At 40.8% G+C, this 17,607-nt stretch overlaps 1 protein-coding gene across 1 annotated transcript in view; it reads left to right on the top strand.

Moving 5' to 3' along the window:
• ANTXR2 (ANTXR cell adhesion molecule 2) overlaps window positions 1-17,607 on the top strand; it is a 120,163-nt gene that overhangs the window by 69,266 nt on the left and 33,290 nt on the right. Inside the window, exons 15-16 of the mRNA XM_055706780.1 lie at window positions 2,615-2,782; window positions 4,079-4,159. Coding sequence (XP_055562755.1) covers window positions 2,615-2,782; window positions 4,079-4,159 — 249 coding nt within the window. The remainder of the gene's footprint in view (window positions 1-2,614; window positions 2,783-4,078; window positions 4,160-17,607) is intronic.

Here is a 17,607-nt window from a genome sequence, read left to right as displayed (position 1 = left end):
TGCTTTTTTGGTGAATCAGGGCAGAGTGAATGTGGAAACAAGAGAGAAAATGAAAACAGACTTAGGATGATGAAGGTGAGCGGGTCAAAGGGAGCTTATTCCTTACTTGAGAGTTAAATGTTGTTTCTGTGCTGTGACCAACGAAAAACTTGCTGGACTAGTCATTATGTTTCTTCCTGGGTTTCAGTTCATGTAGTAATGCAGTTGTCTATTTTTTTATTGCTCCTCTGTGCTCTCTTCTTCTGGCAGCTTGATTCTTCTGGCAGCTGTCTTGCATAGACAAAACGAGAGCATGAACCAGTAAATGTCTGCTTACCACTCCTGTCCTACTTCGCTTCCTATATTCCCTTTCAGGGCAGTTACACATTCACTCCTGCCTTCTCCACTAGCTTCACCCCTCTATGACAGTCCAAAATAATTTAGCCAGCGTTGTTCACCCTTCCTAGATCTGTATTTTGGCATTGCTTTAAAGTTTTATGGTGTAATTTCTAGACCCCACCCATTACAGGCAGTAAACTTTTATGTCAGACTTCACAAATTCTGGTTTCTTCTGAGTGAAGTTGCTTTAGTCGGAAGGAGAAGGTCATTTTATCAGTAAGGAATCCACCATCTACCTCTAAGTGGTTTTAACAGTGTTTAAAATACATTTTAACAACGTCATAAAAACCACTGTAAAAGTACCATTGATCACGGTGAAAGATACAGATGCATTTTAATGACCCAGCAGGGCCTACTTGGACATGAAAGCCTGTTCTGATATTGCAGAGAGAGGATTCCCCAGTGAGAAAAAGAAATCACTAAGCAAGCCAAACAGTAAAGTTCAAAATAACAAAAAGGTTCAAAACAATCCCCCTCCTAAGAAATGATGGTCTGTATTTTACCAAGATGAGTTACAGTACTGCAGACCAAGTTTAGCTCTGTTGTACTTTGCTGCTGTCATTCTGTATGGTGAGATGACAGTGGTAAAAGACACACAGTGGTGATAAGGTGACAAGATTTTTCCCCAAGGTATTTATTTTTCTGAAGGGGGCTAGACTCTGACTTGCCTACATGTTTTCCTCACTTTCTGTGTCAGCCCATTCTGCAAATGGTGCTGATGAGCATGAAGAAGTCAGGCTGTTTCCTTCTCCCGTGCTATGGCATAATTATCCCGGCACATTATAGAATGTCCCTAGCAAGAACTGGAGCAGTATTCTTCCATCCCTCTGGGTAACAGAAGGAAGACCAGGGGTGTGTCTTTTTCCTGGTGAGCAAAACGATGTGCCCCTTTGCAGTGGGAAAGCTGTTGCATCGCACGGTTCTTGTGCCTACTTCTCAAATGCTTTGTATTGGCAAGTAGCAAGACAGAACTGACGTACAGCTCCCAAGCAGTGTGCAGTGAAGCTCTTAATTCTTTCCCTCAGGGTGGAAGGTCAGTCTTCTCTGATTTTTCTTACTTGGATTCTTCTCTTTTCATGACTGGCATCTCCAGTCAGGAGGTCACTGAAAAAACCAAGTATGTTGGTGGAGTCCTGCAGTAATGGTTAGTTATTTTCTAGTAACAGTTTAATGACTCATCAGTGTGTCACATTTACTCAAGATGTAATGTCAAAATTTAATTTCCTGGGCTTAGGTGTATCAGGTCCTCCTTGCAGGCTAGATTGTAGCAGAGGGCATGATTTAGTAAGTCTTGCACTGAAAATAATCCAGACCAGTTTTACTAAGAACTTTCAAACTCCAGCCACAGCTTTAAGATGCTGTTTTTGGATGATAAAGTAACAGTCTTGTCTAGTCTTGTTTCTTTGTACAATACAGCAAACATCCTTGCTCAAATTGCTGCACGGTGTTTCCAATTACAAGATGAAATAAGATTACTGTAGCAAGACAAATCATCTCTCTTGGAAGGTTTTTTCCTGTATTTCCTCTTTATAGCATAGTAACTACAACCTTTTATGAAGTGGAAATATGTGCTTGTCTCACCACCAGCAGTAATCCAGGTTTCCTTTCTTTCTGAAGCCTTTGTATATATTTTATATACTTGTGGTGGTGATAAAATATACACTGCTACATGTTTTACATTTACTTATTATGCAGGTTAGACTGATTCATCTGCGTTTTCTCCAGTGTGTATCTTCTTGCAGAACTACTTGAAAACTTGGGCTTCTGCTAAAACTCGCTCAAGTATCTATCGCCTTCTGTGTAGATTGGGGTTCTCAACAAACATACTGTGCTAGGAAATCTGGGGTGACAAAAATCTAGGCTTTCTTTGGTGCCAGATTAAGGTCTGGTATTTCAGGATATATCGGAACTGGAAATCATATTTTTACATCATCAGTTAAAGAAGATTTCCCAGTTTTCCTGTCTCCTATCTAGCCTGTGTGATGCATGGTGGAATTTTCTTTCAGTATTTCTCTTGACTTTTTTCTACTGAGAGACTCATATTTACAAATATATTTAACTAAGACTGCTTGTCATCAAAAATGAAGAGGGAACATTTTCCTCAGTACCTCCCCTCTTGTTTATTCAGAACTTCTTCCAGATTTAAGCTTTTTTAGCTACTTCTGTTATTTGCAACAGCTTCCTTGTCCTTTGCATGCAGTGCATTTACATCTGAACTCTGGCTTTACTTACTTAGGTTCGCTGGGGTGATAAGGGATCCACGGAAGAAGGGGCTAGATTAGAAAAAGCAAAAAATGCTGTGGTGAAGCTCCCGGAAGAACCAGAAGAACCTTTTCATCCTAAACCACCTAAACCAAAGCCTACCTCACCAGCCATTCAAGAGAAGTGGTATACGCCAATTAAGGTAAATTTTAGTCTTCAGTACAATATAATCTTGTACTGAAGGTTGGATTTTGTCTGCCTTACCAGTCTTACATGCTGAACCATACATTATTTTTGAAGTATTCCCATTCAAGTGTAACGTACTACTCTCAAAGTGAACACCTACTCAGGATGAATAGCAGGAGCCATTTTTAGCCTAAATGCAGTACTTCATCATTACTGCCACATTCTGTTTTCCCTCCCCAGAAAAGGGACATATGATACAGTAAGAGTACTAAAATCTGTGGGGGTTTTATTGACATTTGGTCTATCTCAATGTATATCTAATTAAGCCTAAAATTACAGTTTGTAGCTGTTGTACCAACTTTTAAACATACATACTCATTACCAACCAAGAAAAGCAAAAAAATATATAAAACAATATAATGCAAAAAGTCTGACAAACAAGTGAAGCATAATAAATGGCTTAAAATAAAATTCTGTTTTATTTTTTAAAATTTCTAAAATAAAATAAAAAAAAAGTTTTCCTCTGTAGATGACATGAGTTGCTTGCAAACCCATAACAAACTCTTCTTAAAAACGAAAGATGGGTCCATAAATGCCTTGCTTTATATGTGTAAAGCAGAGAATACACAGGTTTAGCTGGCACTATGGATACATCTATTCTGTCTTCACAACGTCTGATAAGTCCTTTCTGACCACCGGAAGGTCCTGAAGCTGCGTTACCCACACACACACGCAAACTCGGCAACCCATCTGTGCGGAGCAGGATGCTTCTGACAAGCAATGGAACTGCTGTGCATGTTCGGCACAGGTAGCCTGCGTGCTCGCAGTGAACCTGCTGCATACGCTGCCTGTGGGACTTACTGCCCAGCACAAATCAGACCTAGCAGGTCTGAGGCTTCCTGAGAATGATAAACTTGCTATATACGTGCTGTAAAGACAAATACATTTATATGTGGGAGAAATCCCAGATGGACATATGGCAATGGAGCCCAAAATATTGGCAAATAAACATATTACTTCTACACAGCTCAGCAGTAAACGTGGGTTAGGTCACCGCTACTCTGCTCCCAGTGGAGGTGAGAGTGCAGGACGGAGCATTCACTGATGGGAAAGAACAGCACCACGGCTGTGCAGCATAGGTGGCACAGCCTAAGCTTATACTTTGCTTCTCTGCCTCTGAGGAACTGGTGCTCATTCTTCATGTAAATGTAAATTTCTCCATGGATGTCCTCGGACTGTAACTTAGCAGGTGTGGTGTACTTTCTGTCGACTGATTTTATTGTACTGAAAGTCCTGTTCTCTATTGCCACAGGGTCGACTTGATGCGCTGTGGGCACTGTTACGAAGACAGTATGACAGAGTCTCTTTGATGCGACCACAGCAAGGAGATGAGGTTTGTGTGTGGCGTGTGCATCTGCTATGGTTGGCAAAAGTGGGGCATGTTACAGCCAGGCTTTAGCAGCTGTTGAACACCAGTAATTCTGTGACCTTAACTAAAAAAGCACTGCAACCAAAAGAATAGCACAGCAGAAAGAATAATGCACTGGGGAAACAAAGCGTGTTGAAAGACATATCACACCAGCCCAGATAGGTTGCAGAGGCTGGATCTCCTGAAAGCAAAGTGAAGGATTCTGTATTTTGTGAGTGTTCAGCTGGAAAACAAAAACACAGCATGCACTTCATTCAGTGTAAATGCTCTGTAGCAAATACTAAACCTTCCTTATAACCAGTTATTTGTAAGACTAGAGTCTGGCAGTCAGAATACTAAAACCACCTCAAACTGAAGTGACCACCAATAACTTTCATGCAAGTTGCTTCACATAGCTTTGCACTTCCATGCCAAGGACAACTTTCACAGAAAGAAAAGGTGAGGAAGCTAGTTTTCTTATAGTACACTCATGGCCTGTGAAGAAGTGGCCTCCACTAGAGACTGCTATGACTGGGAAGTGGAGTTATGGTTTGAACTTTTTGCAGTGAGGCTATACTGTGTATTTCTGATCGTTATTTCTTAAGAAAGTATTACTTTAAATCTTAGCATTTATCTCAAATACCTATTGACAAGGTATTTCGGATCTACTGGGACCATTCAGCTTTCCTGTTTGTGGCACATTGAGAGACATAGGAGCAAAGAATTTCCTCTAAATGAGATGGCAACTTACAATAAATCAACAAACTGGCCCCAGATGGGTGTGACAGATGAGATCCATACTACAAAGCAGTAGCGTCCAAGAACACTATATTTGCAACATATACCATAACGATGACATAAAAGAATTAGAGGGGTTAAAGGCAAGGAGTTACCTTTGGAGAATGAGAGGTAATTGGTATTTAGATTATTTTCCTGGGGTGAAGTATGGTACTGTTCTGAAGAAGGAAAAGGTGGGACTTAAGACAAGGACAAGCGTTGGAAGAAGCAGGATGACAAAGTGCAATGCTGGAAATAGGGAACACAGTCAAATACTAGTGTTACCATTCTAGTTGTCACGTTGGCAAATTATTTACTGTTTGCATGAATGATGCATGTTACAAGTAGGAGAATTAACAGTAACAAATCTATATACAAGATATACAATACAATACAATTCAACAGGTAAATTCAATGTAAATGGAAATGTAGAAGAAATGGTGCCTGAACAGGCTAAAAAATAAGTCAGTCAGGCCCTGTTTTGAGGATTTCTGACCATAAAGACAGGCAGTTACTACAAAAATTGCCTGCCAGTGGAGGCTTTGCTGAGCCACTGTGAAGTTAGGCATCTGCCTTCTCTGGACCTGGCAGGAAGACGTTGACCAACATCTTGGTTTATGAAAAAGAGAGAAGTAGCTCACAGATCTTCAGTATCCCCACTGAAAAATGGAGTAGGATTTGTACTGATTAATAAATTCTAAACCAATGGTGTGACCTGTGATGCTGTAGGAGTGCAATTTCTCTCTGGCGTGGTATTTTACATCTTGGGGGAAAAATACAAATCCTTTTACTTGTTCCTAACTTGCTAGGTAGAGATCCCATGCCGTACCCCTGATGAGTATTAAGTCAGTGGACAAATGAGCAGTCATGCATATGTACAGCCAGACATGCATACACATACTTATTTGGAAGCGCTCTTATGGTAAACAGCAGCCACATAATTGTTTTGTTTTGTTGTCCTTCTTTTATTGTTCAAGAACTTGGTAGTTCCCATTTGTAGAAGAATTCACTGCTGAATTCAAGTCCTTGATCAAGTAATTGAAATTTAGGCATGAAGTATCAAAGCAGAGTGAGCTTTTTCTTCCTCCGCTCCCACCTCTGCCATGTTGCCAGACAATGCTAGGGTGGCCTAGTTTGAGCGCTGCACGCAGTTGAGCCAAGAAGCTTTGATTGTGGATGGAGGTCCTTTGAGTCATAAATTTTTCAGGTAGCAGTCCGTGAGGTTAGGGAAGCTTGTACAGGTGTGAGCTAGCAGGTTGTCGCCGACATCTGTTTGGAGTGGAGGCACAGGTCCTCAGCAGCCTGCAGCGAGGCTGCAGGATTGTCAGCAGATGTAGTTAAGAGTGGCAGAACAGTTTTGGTCTCACATTTGCCGCCTGGGGGCTGAAACACTAAAGGTAGAGTGGGGGTGGACACAGCTGCGCTCCTAAACATGCCTCAGGCACAAATAAAGAGATCTAATATAGTTTGACTCTGTTGTGGTGGGGAGATGAGGACAGAGAGCCACTTCAGAGACAACTTAATGCTGCAACATCTGCCGCCAAGTTTCCAGGGAGTGACAGGGGACAGCAGGTACAGATCGAAGTCCCCACATAAACAGCCTCCATTAAGCCATGAACTCTTTTGAAGGGCTCCCATCAAACGTAGTGGAGTCCGCAGCAGGAGATTTTGTTTTCAAAGCCACGTTTTGTTTTCTGCACTAACAAGATAATTTATAAATGATGCATTACCCTGCATTCATACTCCTATCTATAATTTCTTTCCTTTTTTTATTAAAGTGGCAAAGAAGAATGAACTGTGCGAGTTTTGGGGTACTTTGATAAACCAGTTAACTGTCTGAGGGTTTTAACTGACATTATGGCAACCTTCAGTCTACAGCGTTAAGTTCAACTAGGAAGTAGAGCTGAGTGTGTGTGCCGTTACGGCGGCGTTGTGGAGGAGCAGCTGCCATTGTTTCTGACTGGAACACCTCTTCCAGGGATTTTGTTACTGCCCAAGAACAGAACCTGGTACAGGTTTCCAATGGGAGCGTTAGGGTCCTGTTCTTTTCTCTAAATCCTTGTGTTTATTTTCTGATTTGTAGTTTAGCACCTAAAGGTAATCACCAGGGTTTTTGCAATTCTTGAAAATATGACCATGTTGCTTTGTGCAATTTGATAGTGGCTGAGATTCTGATCCTGTGCACATTTATGCATGCAAATGTATTTTAAGTCCGCAGACAGCCTATGGCACTTCTATTTTAAGATTTTGCCCTATTGGGATGCAGATATGTGTGACTGGTAAAAGGAAAAAATCCATAACTAATTCTAGAAGAAATTCTACAATAGAACTATTGAATGCTTTCAGCTTTTTTAAGGTTACAAAACAGCCTAATAAAAAGGAAGACAATTCTTCTTGTTTTTAATTTTAAGCCTATTAGCATTTACCTGCTTTAGATTCGTTTATAATAATGGCTGCAGAATCAGTGCAAGCATCTGTTTAAACTGATGTTACTTTGTGAGCATCTCTATGTTATATGAAAGAATTATATTATGCATTGTAACTCTGTTAGCATCACACAATTTACAGTTAGAAACCCTTTGACAGTATTGCATTCTCTGAGAAGAGGCCCATGTTACTGTTCCCTTTGTGTTTCTTCAGTAATTCATATGCTGGGCACAGGCGGAAAATACTAGATCATTAGCTCAGTCTGTCAATTGTAGAGTGGAATAGTAATTGTTAGGAAGCTGATGCTTCGAGTGCCTTACAACTGAGAGAAAACTTGCTGTTTTGAAACAAAAGACTCACTGCAGTGCCTAGTAGCATCCTAGCTGTCAGTTCCCACAGTGCCTTCCCTGGGTTCGATGGGCAGTTCATCACCAACCTTCGCAGCAGAGCTGCCCGTCTGCCGGCACTGTTACTAGCCTAGTGCTTTATAACTCGCTGAGCGATGCTTGCTTGCCTGCAGGGTAATGGGAGCAGGAATGAGACTGTATATTACTCCTGTATCCTCTAAAACCAGAATTGTTTGGCCATTTCCTACCCAACGAGGACCTCCTTCAAGAAAATGGAAGGTGATTTGGCTTTTTTCTTTAATCACTGCAAATTGTTGAAATATATAGAGAAATAACAAGTTACAGTTAGAGAAAGATTACTATGGTACTTGGAAGTAGTACACTTTTTGGTTTAAAACTTAAAAAAACCCCTGCACCTAGCAGGTGTTGTATTACAACATAAGATGGCTCACTGGAGCTCCCTGTTCAGTGATAGTATGATACAGTGTCTTTGGTGGAACATGGAAATTATGCTCAAGAAATTGTTGACTGAGAGTTTTAAAAAGAAACTTCACCATCACTCACATAGCACAGTTTATGTTTATGCTGGATCTTCTAAATTGCTGCAATGGTAAGAAGCTGCAATACTAGTTAAGAAATATGTGAGATTAGAAGGGAGTTAAAGCACCTCTTTTTCTTAAACGATTTCTGCCAAAATACTCCTTCTGTCACTTCTTCAAGTGAGAATGTGTTTGTATAGACCTGAGAGCCAAACTGGAGCCAAAGTTTTTCTTAAACTTCCAGAACAGACCCATATTACTGTTAAAATTAAGTTCACTGTTACAGAAAGTAGGAGAAAACATTTGAACTGCCCTATTCAGACTGAATTCAGGGGTTGGTCTCTGACGTAAAGCAGTGCATCGCACCGAGTGAAGCACTGAACTAAATTTCAGGAAAAACAATCATACTTTGGCCTGACTAAAAGAAAAAAGTGTTTTTTTGGAGAGGACACCTGCCCCTTTTGTTAAAATGGTGAGCAGTAGCCAAGAGATAAGTATAAGTATGAATTACAAACTTACTGGAGTTTTGTTGTGCTGAAGATGCAGAAGAATATTCTGTAATGAAAACATCTAGATAATAGTACTTCCTCCAAAAGGATGCTCATCGTAAATGGGTATCACAGCTTCACTTTATTAAAACCGGATTGCAGGCTACCATCCAGGAGGGTCCAGCCTGTCTGCCTCTCAGGTGCCCCATCCTACCTAGAGTGGTTATTGTAACAGGTTTGCTGGCTGTCAAACCATATAAGCAGTAGTTATCATCTCTATTGAAAGATGATGTTGTTCTGGTGTTTGGAGAAACAAGGGTATTTTCCCATCTACGTAGGCAGTCACTTTTGGCACTCCCTCCCTTTGTGCAGATGAGTGCTGTTGCTCTTTAAAATGAGCCTTCAGAATTCATTAGTGTGAGTATAAACGCTTGTATGAATGAAATAGTAGAAAGAAAGAAACCTGCTTGTCAATTTTAAGGTCATGACACTTTTACCGATTTGACCCGTACTCCCACAGAGTAAACTGGTCAAACCAGCACTGACAAGACCTCGTGCGGGTCCTTGGAGGCAGTACCACACCGGTGAGCATGCTGCTCTGCCTGTGTGGTTCCCATATCTGTTAGACAGCAGCAGGTATGGTTGGGTGATGGTCCTGATGGAAGCACTGTCATGCCAGCACAGGATATACTTCGTGAGGCCGTGATATACTTTATAATAGAGCATTTTAAAAAGCTGAGCTGCCAGCAGAGCATGCAGCCAGAAGAAGTCTTGCTGTCTTTATTAGTTTACAAATGGCTAGCTGAAAGACAAGTGCTTTAGGCCTCCTAAAATGCAACAAATGCACCATACCGGGCATCGTGGTAACTTAATAATGCCTATTAGGAAAAGTCAGTCTTTTCTTGGTGAAGTATGAATTTGCTATAGCTGTCAAATACCTACTTTGCCACCCTAAAGAGCATTGCAATTCTTCCTCCGCTCCAAGCTGTACCAAAAAGAAAACATTTCATTTTTCAGTGCAGTTTTTGTTAATAACTGTTTGTTTCATTGGGCATGATTCAAAAGGGAAAAAACAAATTTGTTTCCTTCATTCCTCAAAACATTTTTTATGGAGTGGATTGCAGTAAACCCAGTTACATTTAATCACTACCTGGCTTCCAGCGAAGGGAGAGCAGTATATATCTAACCAAACCCAGTCATAAAACACAGCTCCCTGCTTGGGCAGAGCCCTTATGTAGTTCATGTTCATGCTGAGTATCTCATTAGTCCAGCTTACAGAGAGACCGGCTACCTTCAAGAAGTAGCAAGAAGAAAGCCAACAGGTTCATTCAGTTGCTACTTTCCAGAAGAGATGTGACAGCTTTGACTGTCTTGGGTGTCCAGATTTATGAACTAGTCCTACGCTCTTAACCAGATTAGTTCCTTTTCCATTAACTGCTGAAAGTAGGGCAGCTGTCCGAGCGGCTGGTTGTAAATTCGATAATGTCTGCTGTGTTAATCTGTAGGCTTTTCAGATGAAGAAGGCAGCAGATAACAGGATTAAAGTTTCACGACCCAGGGTTTTCACAGCCCGAGACGCGGGCGTAGGGGGATAGAGAATGACTTCTGTCATTAATCTTAATTGATTGCCAAGAGGTTTTAATCTGGGTTATTAATTAGGAAGGTCCTTAACACACTGTCTACATATCAACATCAGATGCTCTTTTGGGACTTTTGGGACATATGGCCTATCTTATATTTACATTCACACAATTTACACATACATACATTTCTGTATGAAGAAATTGTTACATGTATATATGCATACAAGTAGCTGTAGAAGCATTTGCATGCAGAGAGGCATCACATATTCTTTGGCAAAATGTGATGAAAAAGGAAAAACTGCTTTGCAGAAAGGTTAAATTTCCACGCAGTAAACGTGTATACCTCTGTTTATGCTGATATGTATATGAATCCATTTTGATGATATATGCCATTTATCTAGATTATCTTTCAAACAGAAATCTTTGATTTGCAGATTTAAGTAATCTTTAACTAAAGTGCAGTACATGGCTCTGTGTGCCTCTGGCCATTCAAACACAGAGACATTGCGAACAGAAACATTACCATTTTTATCTTCCACAGTTCCGATGAGTTAATGTTCAGGCCTTCACTTTTCACTTTTCTTATTTTTAAACAAGTTACTGTTGGACAGCTAGAATGGATAGAGGTGCAACTATCCATAGCTGCAGCTACGTAACTATGTGATAAATCCCAGTAATGTTGCTTCAACGTTTACCAAAGTACTGTTTGCAGGAGGAAATATTAAATTATGATTTCAGTATATAAACCAGGCAAGAAAAGAAAACACTGTGACAGAGTCCTGGCATTTGAATTTTGTGCAGATTTGAACTGTGCCACAAATTTCTGCAGTCTTTCCTTTCTTTACAGAAGATTATTTACATGATTAATCCCGTGTATGGAAACGGGAGCCATGGCTGAGGAGGCCCTTTGTTTTAAGTCCTCTGTGAGTGACAGTGGAAGACTGCTGTTTTTTGTTAAGCGTGCTAGGCCATGCTGTGTCCTGCTTTCCAAAGCAAAATGCAAACATCATAACATAAGGCAACCACTTAGTTACTCGGGAGGTGAAAAGTTTGCTTTATAAAGTGTTCGCAACAAGTAAGAATGCTTTGAGATACTTCAGACTAGAGAGAAGGGTGTAACTGCAGTTTTCTAGGAAGAGACGGAAAAAAAAAAAAAGGCCTGTAATCAGGGAGGATTTGCTGACAACTGAGTCCAAGAATTTCTGAGTTTTTGCTGGGAAATGGAGATTGATCACTTGGCTCACCTAAAGTTAGGCTGTAGCAGCTTGTAGACAAAGCAGCTGTAATGCTGTAGGGACCTCTATCAATGGAAATGCACATGAAACCATGTGAAAGCTCTTTTGTCATGTCCTTTTTGGGTACTGCGTTGCCTCTTTGAAACAGTTATGTGCAGCTTTTACTCTTCTGCAGTAAATTGCATTGTCTACCCTAAGTAGAGGTGTGTCAACTATTGCACCACCACACAGGGGCATCCCACAAAAGCACCCGCCTGCCAAAGACTTGCTGTGGTTTTCTGCTCCAACTTGGATCTCATAGGAATTAACTGCTGGCCAATTCCAGAGTACTTGGACTCTTAAAAAAGAATTAATTTTGACTCATTGCTAAGCTATTTATCAGAGTCCCATCTATGGAAGACTTACAGCGTGATGTCCTATATCGTCTTACTCTTGAAGCATGTTCATCTCAAGCAGCCTGTATAGCTTCATTTGGACTACTGGGCTGTGTGGGTTTTGCTAAAGTCCTGTCTTGCACCAGTCATTCAGCAGCCGCTTGAATCAGTGTGTAATTTTTCACTTTGCATCTGAGATGCTTCTGCTGAGAAGGTACAGCATAGTAACAACAGAATCCCAAGAAGGTGTCTTACTGATTTGGCGGAGAATCCATTGTTGTAGTGATTCAGGAGTTCTCTCACCGGGTCATGAGGGCCTCCGTGTTGGCAGATTCAGGAACAGGTCAGAACTTGGATTTCAGACAATGGCATCAATTCTTCCACCTTGTCACAAATTTGAAGTCCAAGGATGAAATTACTTTGATGACCATGATTCCTTGACATAACTCTGTGCCTGCCTTTTACCTGTGAGTCACAGATAAAGAAGAGGAATAAAAATAATTTGAAACCACATTGTAAGCCACAGACACCAAGAGTGGATGAAAAGCCCTCCAATTGCTCACGCAGAATCAGCAAGGAATTTCCATTAGCTGTGTATCTGTACCCCTGTGAGTTTGCTTTTTGACAACACTTAAAAGATTTTATTTGGAGCAAAAATAATGCATTAGTCATTTAAGCTCCTGTGCTCCCAAAGATCATTAGGAATAGTGTATTTTATTGGAGATGGGATTCTCAATAGCTGTAGAAGTGAACGGCCCCAGCATTCTTCAACGGTGATATGGCATGCTTTAAAAGATTCAGACTGTGATTTCACTGCCACTTGGAGGAAATCTGTGCAAATACTTTGCATAGAGAGATGAGTGAAGATGGAAATCAACTGACCAGGAACCAGAGACGCTCTGGGATGGGAAACTTGGTGACAGAATGAAGTGAAAAGAAATAGGCTAGTTTTCCTTTGACTCTGCTAGGCTCTTCTCTAACCAACAGGAAAGGCTTGTGAAAACATCTTGAAAAGACTATTTTTAGAAAGCGAGAGTTTGTGTATCACTTAGAAGGTGTTAGTGTCACCTGCAGGTAGCTGTGGCAGCTCAGGCTTCAAGGAGGCTTACTTCCTTAGGATGAGTTTATTATAAGCTTGTGCTAAATTGTAGCTAATTGGGTTCAGAGAATGCTCAAATACGCCCTCCCAGATACTCACTGCACCCATACAAGAGTCTCTAAAGCCTGAAAGCAGTTGCACATGTTAATAATTTTGTGCATGCAGATTTTCTCATTAGTTTTAATACAACATTATCAAGAAGAAGGCGGGGTGAGGGAGCTGTTCCATTATTTTGACATTGATTGCATAGCTGTTGCGGAATCAAGGCATGAACAAGAAGATAAGAAGTTGGGAGGGACTACAGTACATGTGCTGCTGATTGTGACAGCTGTATGTTAGAGGTGGACAGTGGGGAGAAAAAGAAAAAAGATCACAAAGTATATTTATTGCTTCTGATCTTTTTACTGTATTTCCATAATTCAAAATTACTTTTGTTCTGAAATAAATTTTTGCATGTCTAAGTCCATTATGAACTACAAGTCCATACAGAATTAACAAAAAAAACCCCTAAATACTTGGGTTAGTAGCATTTTAAAATGACAGAGTCTTGATAAGCTATAATATTTTCAGAACAACTCAGCTGCAATATCTTTATGGAGTGCCTTCAAGTAATGTACACCTCTCATCTTCGTCTGTTTGCATGTTCTATCTAAAGGGGAAAGTGCTACTTAGTAAAAGAAGTGAGTGTGCCACACATTGCCAAAGGCCATTATACTTTCAGGTTCAGGCTGACATCCATCCATAAATTAGAATGTCTCAATACATTTGAGTGTTGTCTCTCAACAGTGTGACATAATGGCGCACCCTCAGCTTTAACATTTAATTTTAATAGTGAATGTGCTGCTTTTTGATGGTTTGTGTCATAGCCTTCATGTAATTTAAACAGTCTTAAAAAAAGTTAATTCAGTTACAAGTAATGGAGTTCTTAATGCTGCTTTGCATCACTAAGGATATATAGATGCATATGATTTTGTTCCTTTCAAGTCACTCTGAAATGAATTTTGCAACTTCTGATAACTGTGGTGGACAAATGCTAAATGAAAATCAATTATTTAAGTTTAAATGCACTAAGCTCACCATCTTCCTTCAACAGCCTCTGGTGGACAGCTAACCAGATGATAAGCAACAGTGTCACTGACCTATAGCCTTGTAATGTTTTAACGTAACCCTCTAAGGACAGCACTCCTCTGCCATTGCATTGCTTGTACTCTAGCACTCGGGATTTCTCATTCATAGATTACTTGATGTTTGATACACATTTCTACCTGTAGTTTTCTCCCACAGTATTGCTCCTTCTTTATTACTTAGTCTAGCAATCCAAACCCTGCAATTTAAATCAGTTTGATCACAATAAGAAGGATTAGGTTTTCTTGGATTTCATTATCACTTTTTTCCACTGGAAACAATAGAAATTCTTTCATGGTCTGAAATAAAAATTTCCTTGCTGGATACAAAATATTACTGTCTGATCAGAGAAGGTAAATGCAGGTGGAAAGTGCACGGTAGCTAGTAGCGCACTTTATGTCTTTCTGTGCTGAAGTAGATGGATGGTATTTCATTCTGTGTTACAGTACAAGATAAAACCTGCTAAAATTTGGAATGGTTGTAAAATGATGGACAGGTATCTTTAGGAAGTAGAGTATGATCCCAGAAGAAAGTTGATTGTTTAGGGCTGAAATTTTTCAGAAGAGCCTAAGGGCTTTTAGGGTGTTACTCAGTACCATGGAAGAACTTTCCCAGCAAACCCAAGCGCACCTCAGTGCTACAAGCTGTAGCAGGTCTCTGAATCATACAGCAATCCTGCATATTGTTACTAGAGAACAGCAGCTCACCCCAGGAGAGATGTTAGTTTCAGGGCACAACCTTATGTCAGGGCTGCTTGCTTCTCCATTCCAGTGCTGCCTTGCCCTGTTCCTGGCTCCATTCCTCAGCTAGCATGGACTGCTCTGTTTGTCCACTGGAGAGCTTTAGGTGGCTATCTTAAACCTGGAGTATCTATCATAGTTGAGCCACAACTAGTCACAGGGCATTTATTTCATTGATAAAATAATAACATCTATAGGCAAAGGCTTCTGCGTACTAATAGCCGGTTTGAGTCTCGGGCAGTTGATGGGAATGACCTTTCGTTTGTGCAGTCATTTTCATAATGATATTTGGGGTCAGGCGTGATAACCATCTGCCATGCATTGGTAGTAGACATCAGTTCCTTTGGTAGCATGATAGAGAGAAACCCCAAGCAGATAGTCAGAGATCATAGTTCGCTAATGAACTTGATGGGGCATTTTATTAAGAATATGATGGCAACTAAGTAAGGTTTTTCCCTCTCATAGCCTGTTGTGGATTTGCGTCCCTTGAATCAATCTTAGTGAGCCAAGCACAACAGAGTCATACATCATCTCCTTGAAAGTCCTTCCTGCTCCTAGCATTTGCTTTTTTTGGTGTATAGGCATTCAAAACTTTTCAGACCTTCCAAACTGAAATCCCATTTATCCTTCCTTTTTTCCCTCCTACTGATGGTATGCCTTCATGTTTAACTTTCCCCATAAAGTTCTGGGCTAGTCTTTGTGGACGTGACCCTGGGGGTATCAAGGCCAGTTATCACTGGTCCTAGTCAGGGCCAAATCAATAAACAGCACAAAGCCATCAAGCTTGGAATAGCACTTTATACCATTTTATGCTTTAAATTCCTGCCAAGTACAACATAATTTTACTGAATGAAAGCCTGTTTCTCTGAGCTAAACAAACATAACATCTGTGGCTCAAATTGCAAGTGGTATTCTACATTTTGACTTTTAAAGGTTTGAGTGTTCTGGGTCACAGGTATTTAAGAAACCCCTTAATTTCCTGGCATACTACTCTAGTTCCGTTCATCCAGCCTGTTCACACTCAGCCTGCGTGGAGTGATGATAGCTGGGGATTAACCTGCACAGCGGATCCCAAGCTATGGCACTTGCCTCCCACTTCAGATCACTAAAACCTACATCTAATGGTTTTCAGCAAGGACTGCAACATTTCCTCCAAGGGCTTGTTTGAGGATTAGCAAATATAACTGGTCTTCAACTGAAATAATTATTTGTTATACCTGATCTATAAGGTGCTTCCATGTTAAAACTCAACTTTCTGGCTAATTGTACCTGCTGCTGACTTAGATCTGTGATTGCCAATGCTGCGTTTAGGCTCAGTGGTGGTGAGGGTTTGGTAACTTGTGAATGTAGCACTGAAAAATGCCTCCAATTTAGGCCTTCCAAAGTTCAGTTTTAATATATTTCTATAGTCCAAAAGAAAGTAAATTGAAGGAAATCTTCCTATTTCTTTAAATTTATATTTCCTATGTTGATTGTAATTAAAGCCCTTTTCTTCAAAGTCAGCCACATGCTCAGTTGGTGGTCTGTGAATACTCTTAGGTATGTTTGGTGTGTGTTTTATGTCAGTCTTTCCTGATTTATAAAACTATAAATGCGCTGCCTAGGGAAAGAAAAGAATATTAGTTTTTGGCTCAGAAGAAGTCAGGAAAAAAACCAGTACACCATATGCTACAGCAGTGAAGTGTTGTTGACGAGAGTATGCTTTATTGTCACGTATTTTCATGAAGACAGTAGTACAGAAATTTACTCCAAATGTGCATCTCTGATCTGGTCACAGTCAGGTGTTCCTTACTGGAGTTTTAAGAAACATTTGCATGACTGAAATCTGCCCCTCTGGCATGAAGGCTGCAGGACCTGGCCTTTCACTGGCCTCTGTCAACCCTGCTGCCATACCCAAGATGGTAACCATCCATACCACCAAGGTGATTACGATGCGTTGAACATCTCTGAGCTTTTTTCCCTAGAGTACTACTGTACTTGAGTTTTTAAAAATGTTAAACTTATTTAAATTGTACATGGCCCCTGAATTTGTAAGAAGAAACGCTAAAGAAGACAGTTCTACAAAACAAAAACACGGGGCTGTGAACTGTCTTGGCATTCAAAAGAAAGTGTATGACAGCAGCACTGATCAGTCTGATCAGCAAAGGAGACCTGTTCATTTATTGAACCTACTGTCAGACAAAGGCCAGCATGTGTGGGGCCCTGGTGCCTCCTCAGAAGCAACCACAGTGGTTCTCTCCGGGAGATGCTCCCAGCCGGGCTGAATCTCCAATGTTACTGAGAGCCCAAGGACAACTCACAGCAGCAAAGGGTCTGCCTGCTCTCCACTCCTTTCCTACCAGGGATGGTGAGGACTCGCACTGGCTGACACTCAAGACATTTTTCATCTGATGCCTCTTCTAGTCTGCTTCTCAGGCTGCCATCTCCACCAAGATCACAACAGAAATATACATGCTACTTGATAGGAGTGGAGGTATAAAAGACACTTCAACAAAACCAGGAGGAAGATATAAGAGAAACAGAAAACGTGCCTTCTAACTGGCTCATTTTTGATTTCCACTCAGCACTTCCCAGCAACTGGGCCACTGCTGCGCATACAAGTTGCAGGTTCATTAAATCCAACGTGTCTTCTCTGGGCAAAGCAGCAGGGCTTCCCCCGAGTGACAGTGGTGGTAATTAAGACACAGGAGACAGGGCAG

Source organism: Falco cherrug, chromosome 1 (assembly GCF_023634085.1).
Source record: "Falco cherrug isolate bFalChe1 chromosome 1, bFalChe1.pri, whole genome shotgun sequence".
Lineage (NCBI taxonomy): Eukaryota > Metazoa > Chordata > Aves > Falconiformes > Falconidae > Falco > Falco cherrug.
Note: the sequence above shows the minus strand (reverse complement) of the source record. Positions and strands in the feature narration are given on the sequence as shown.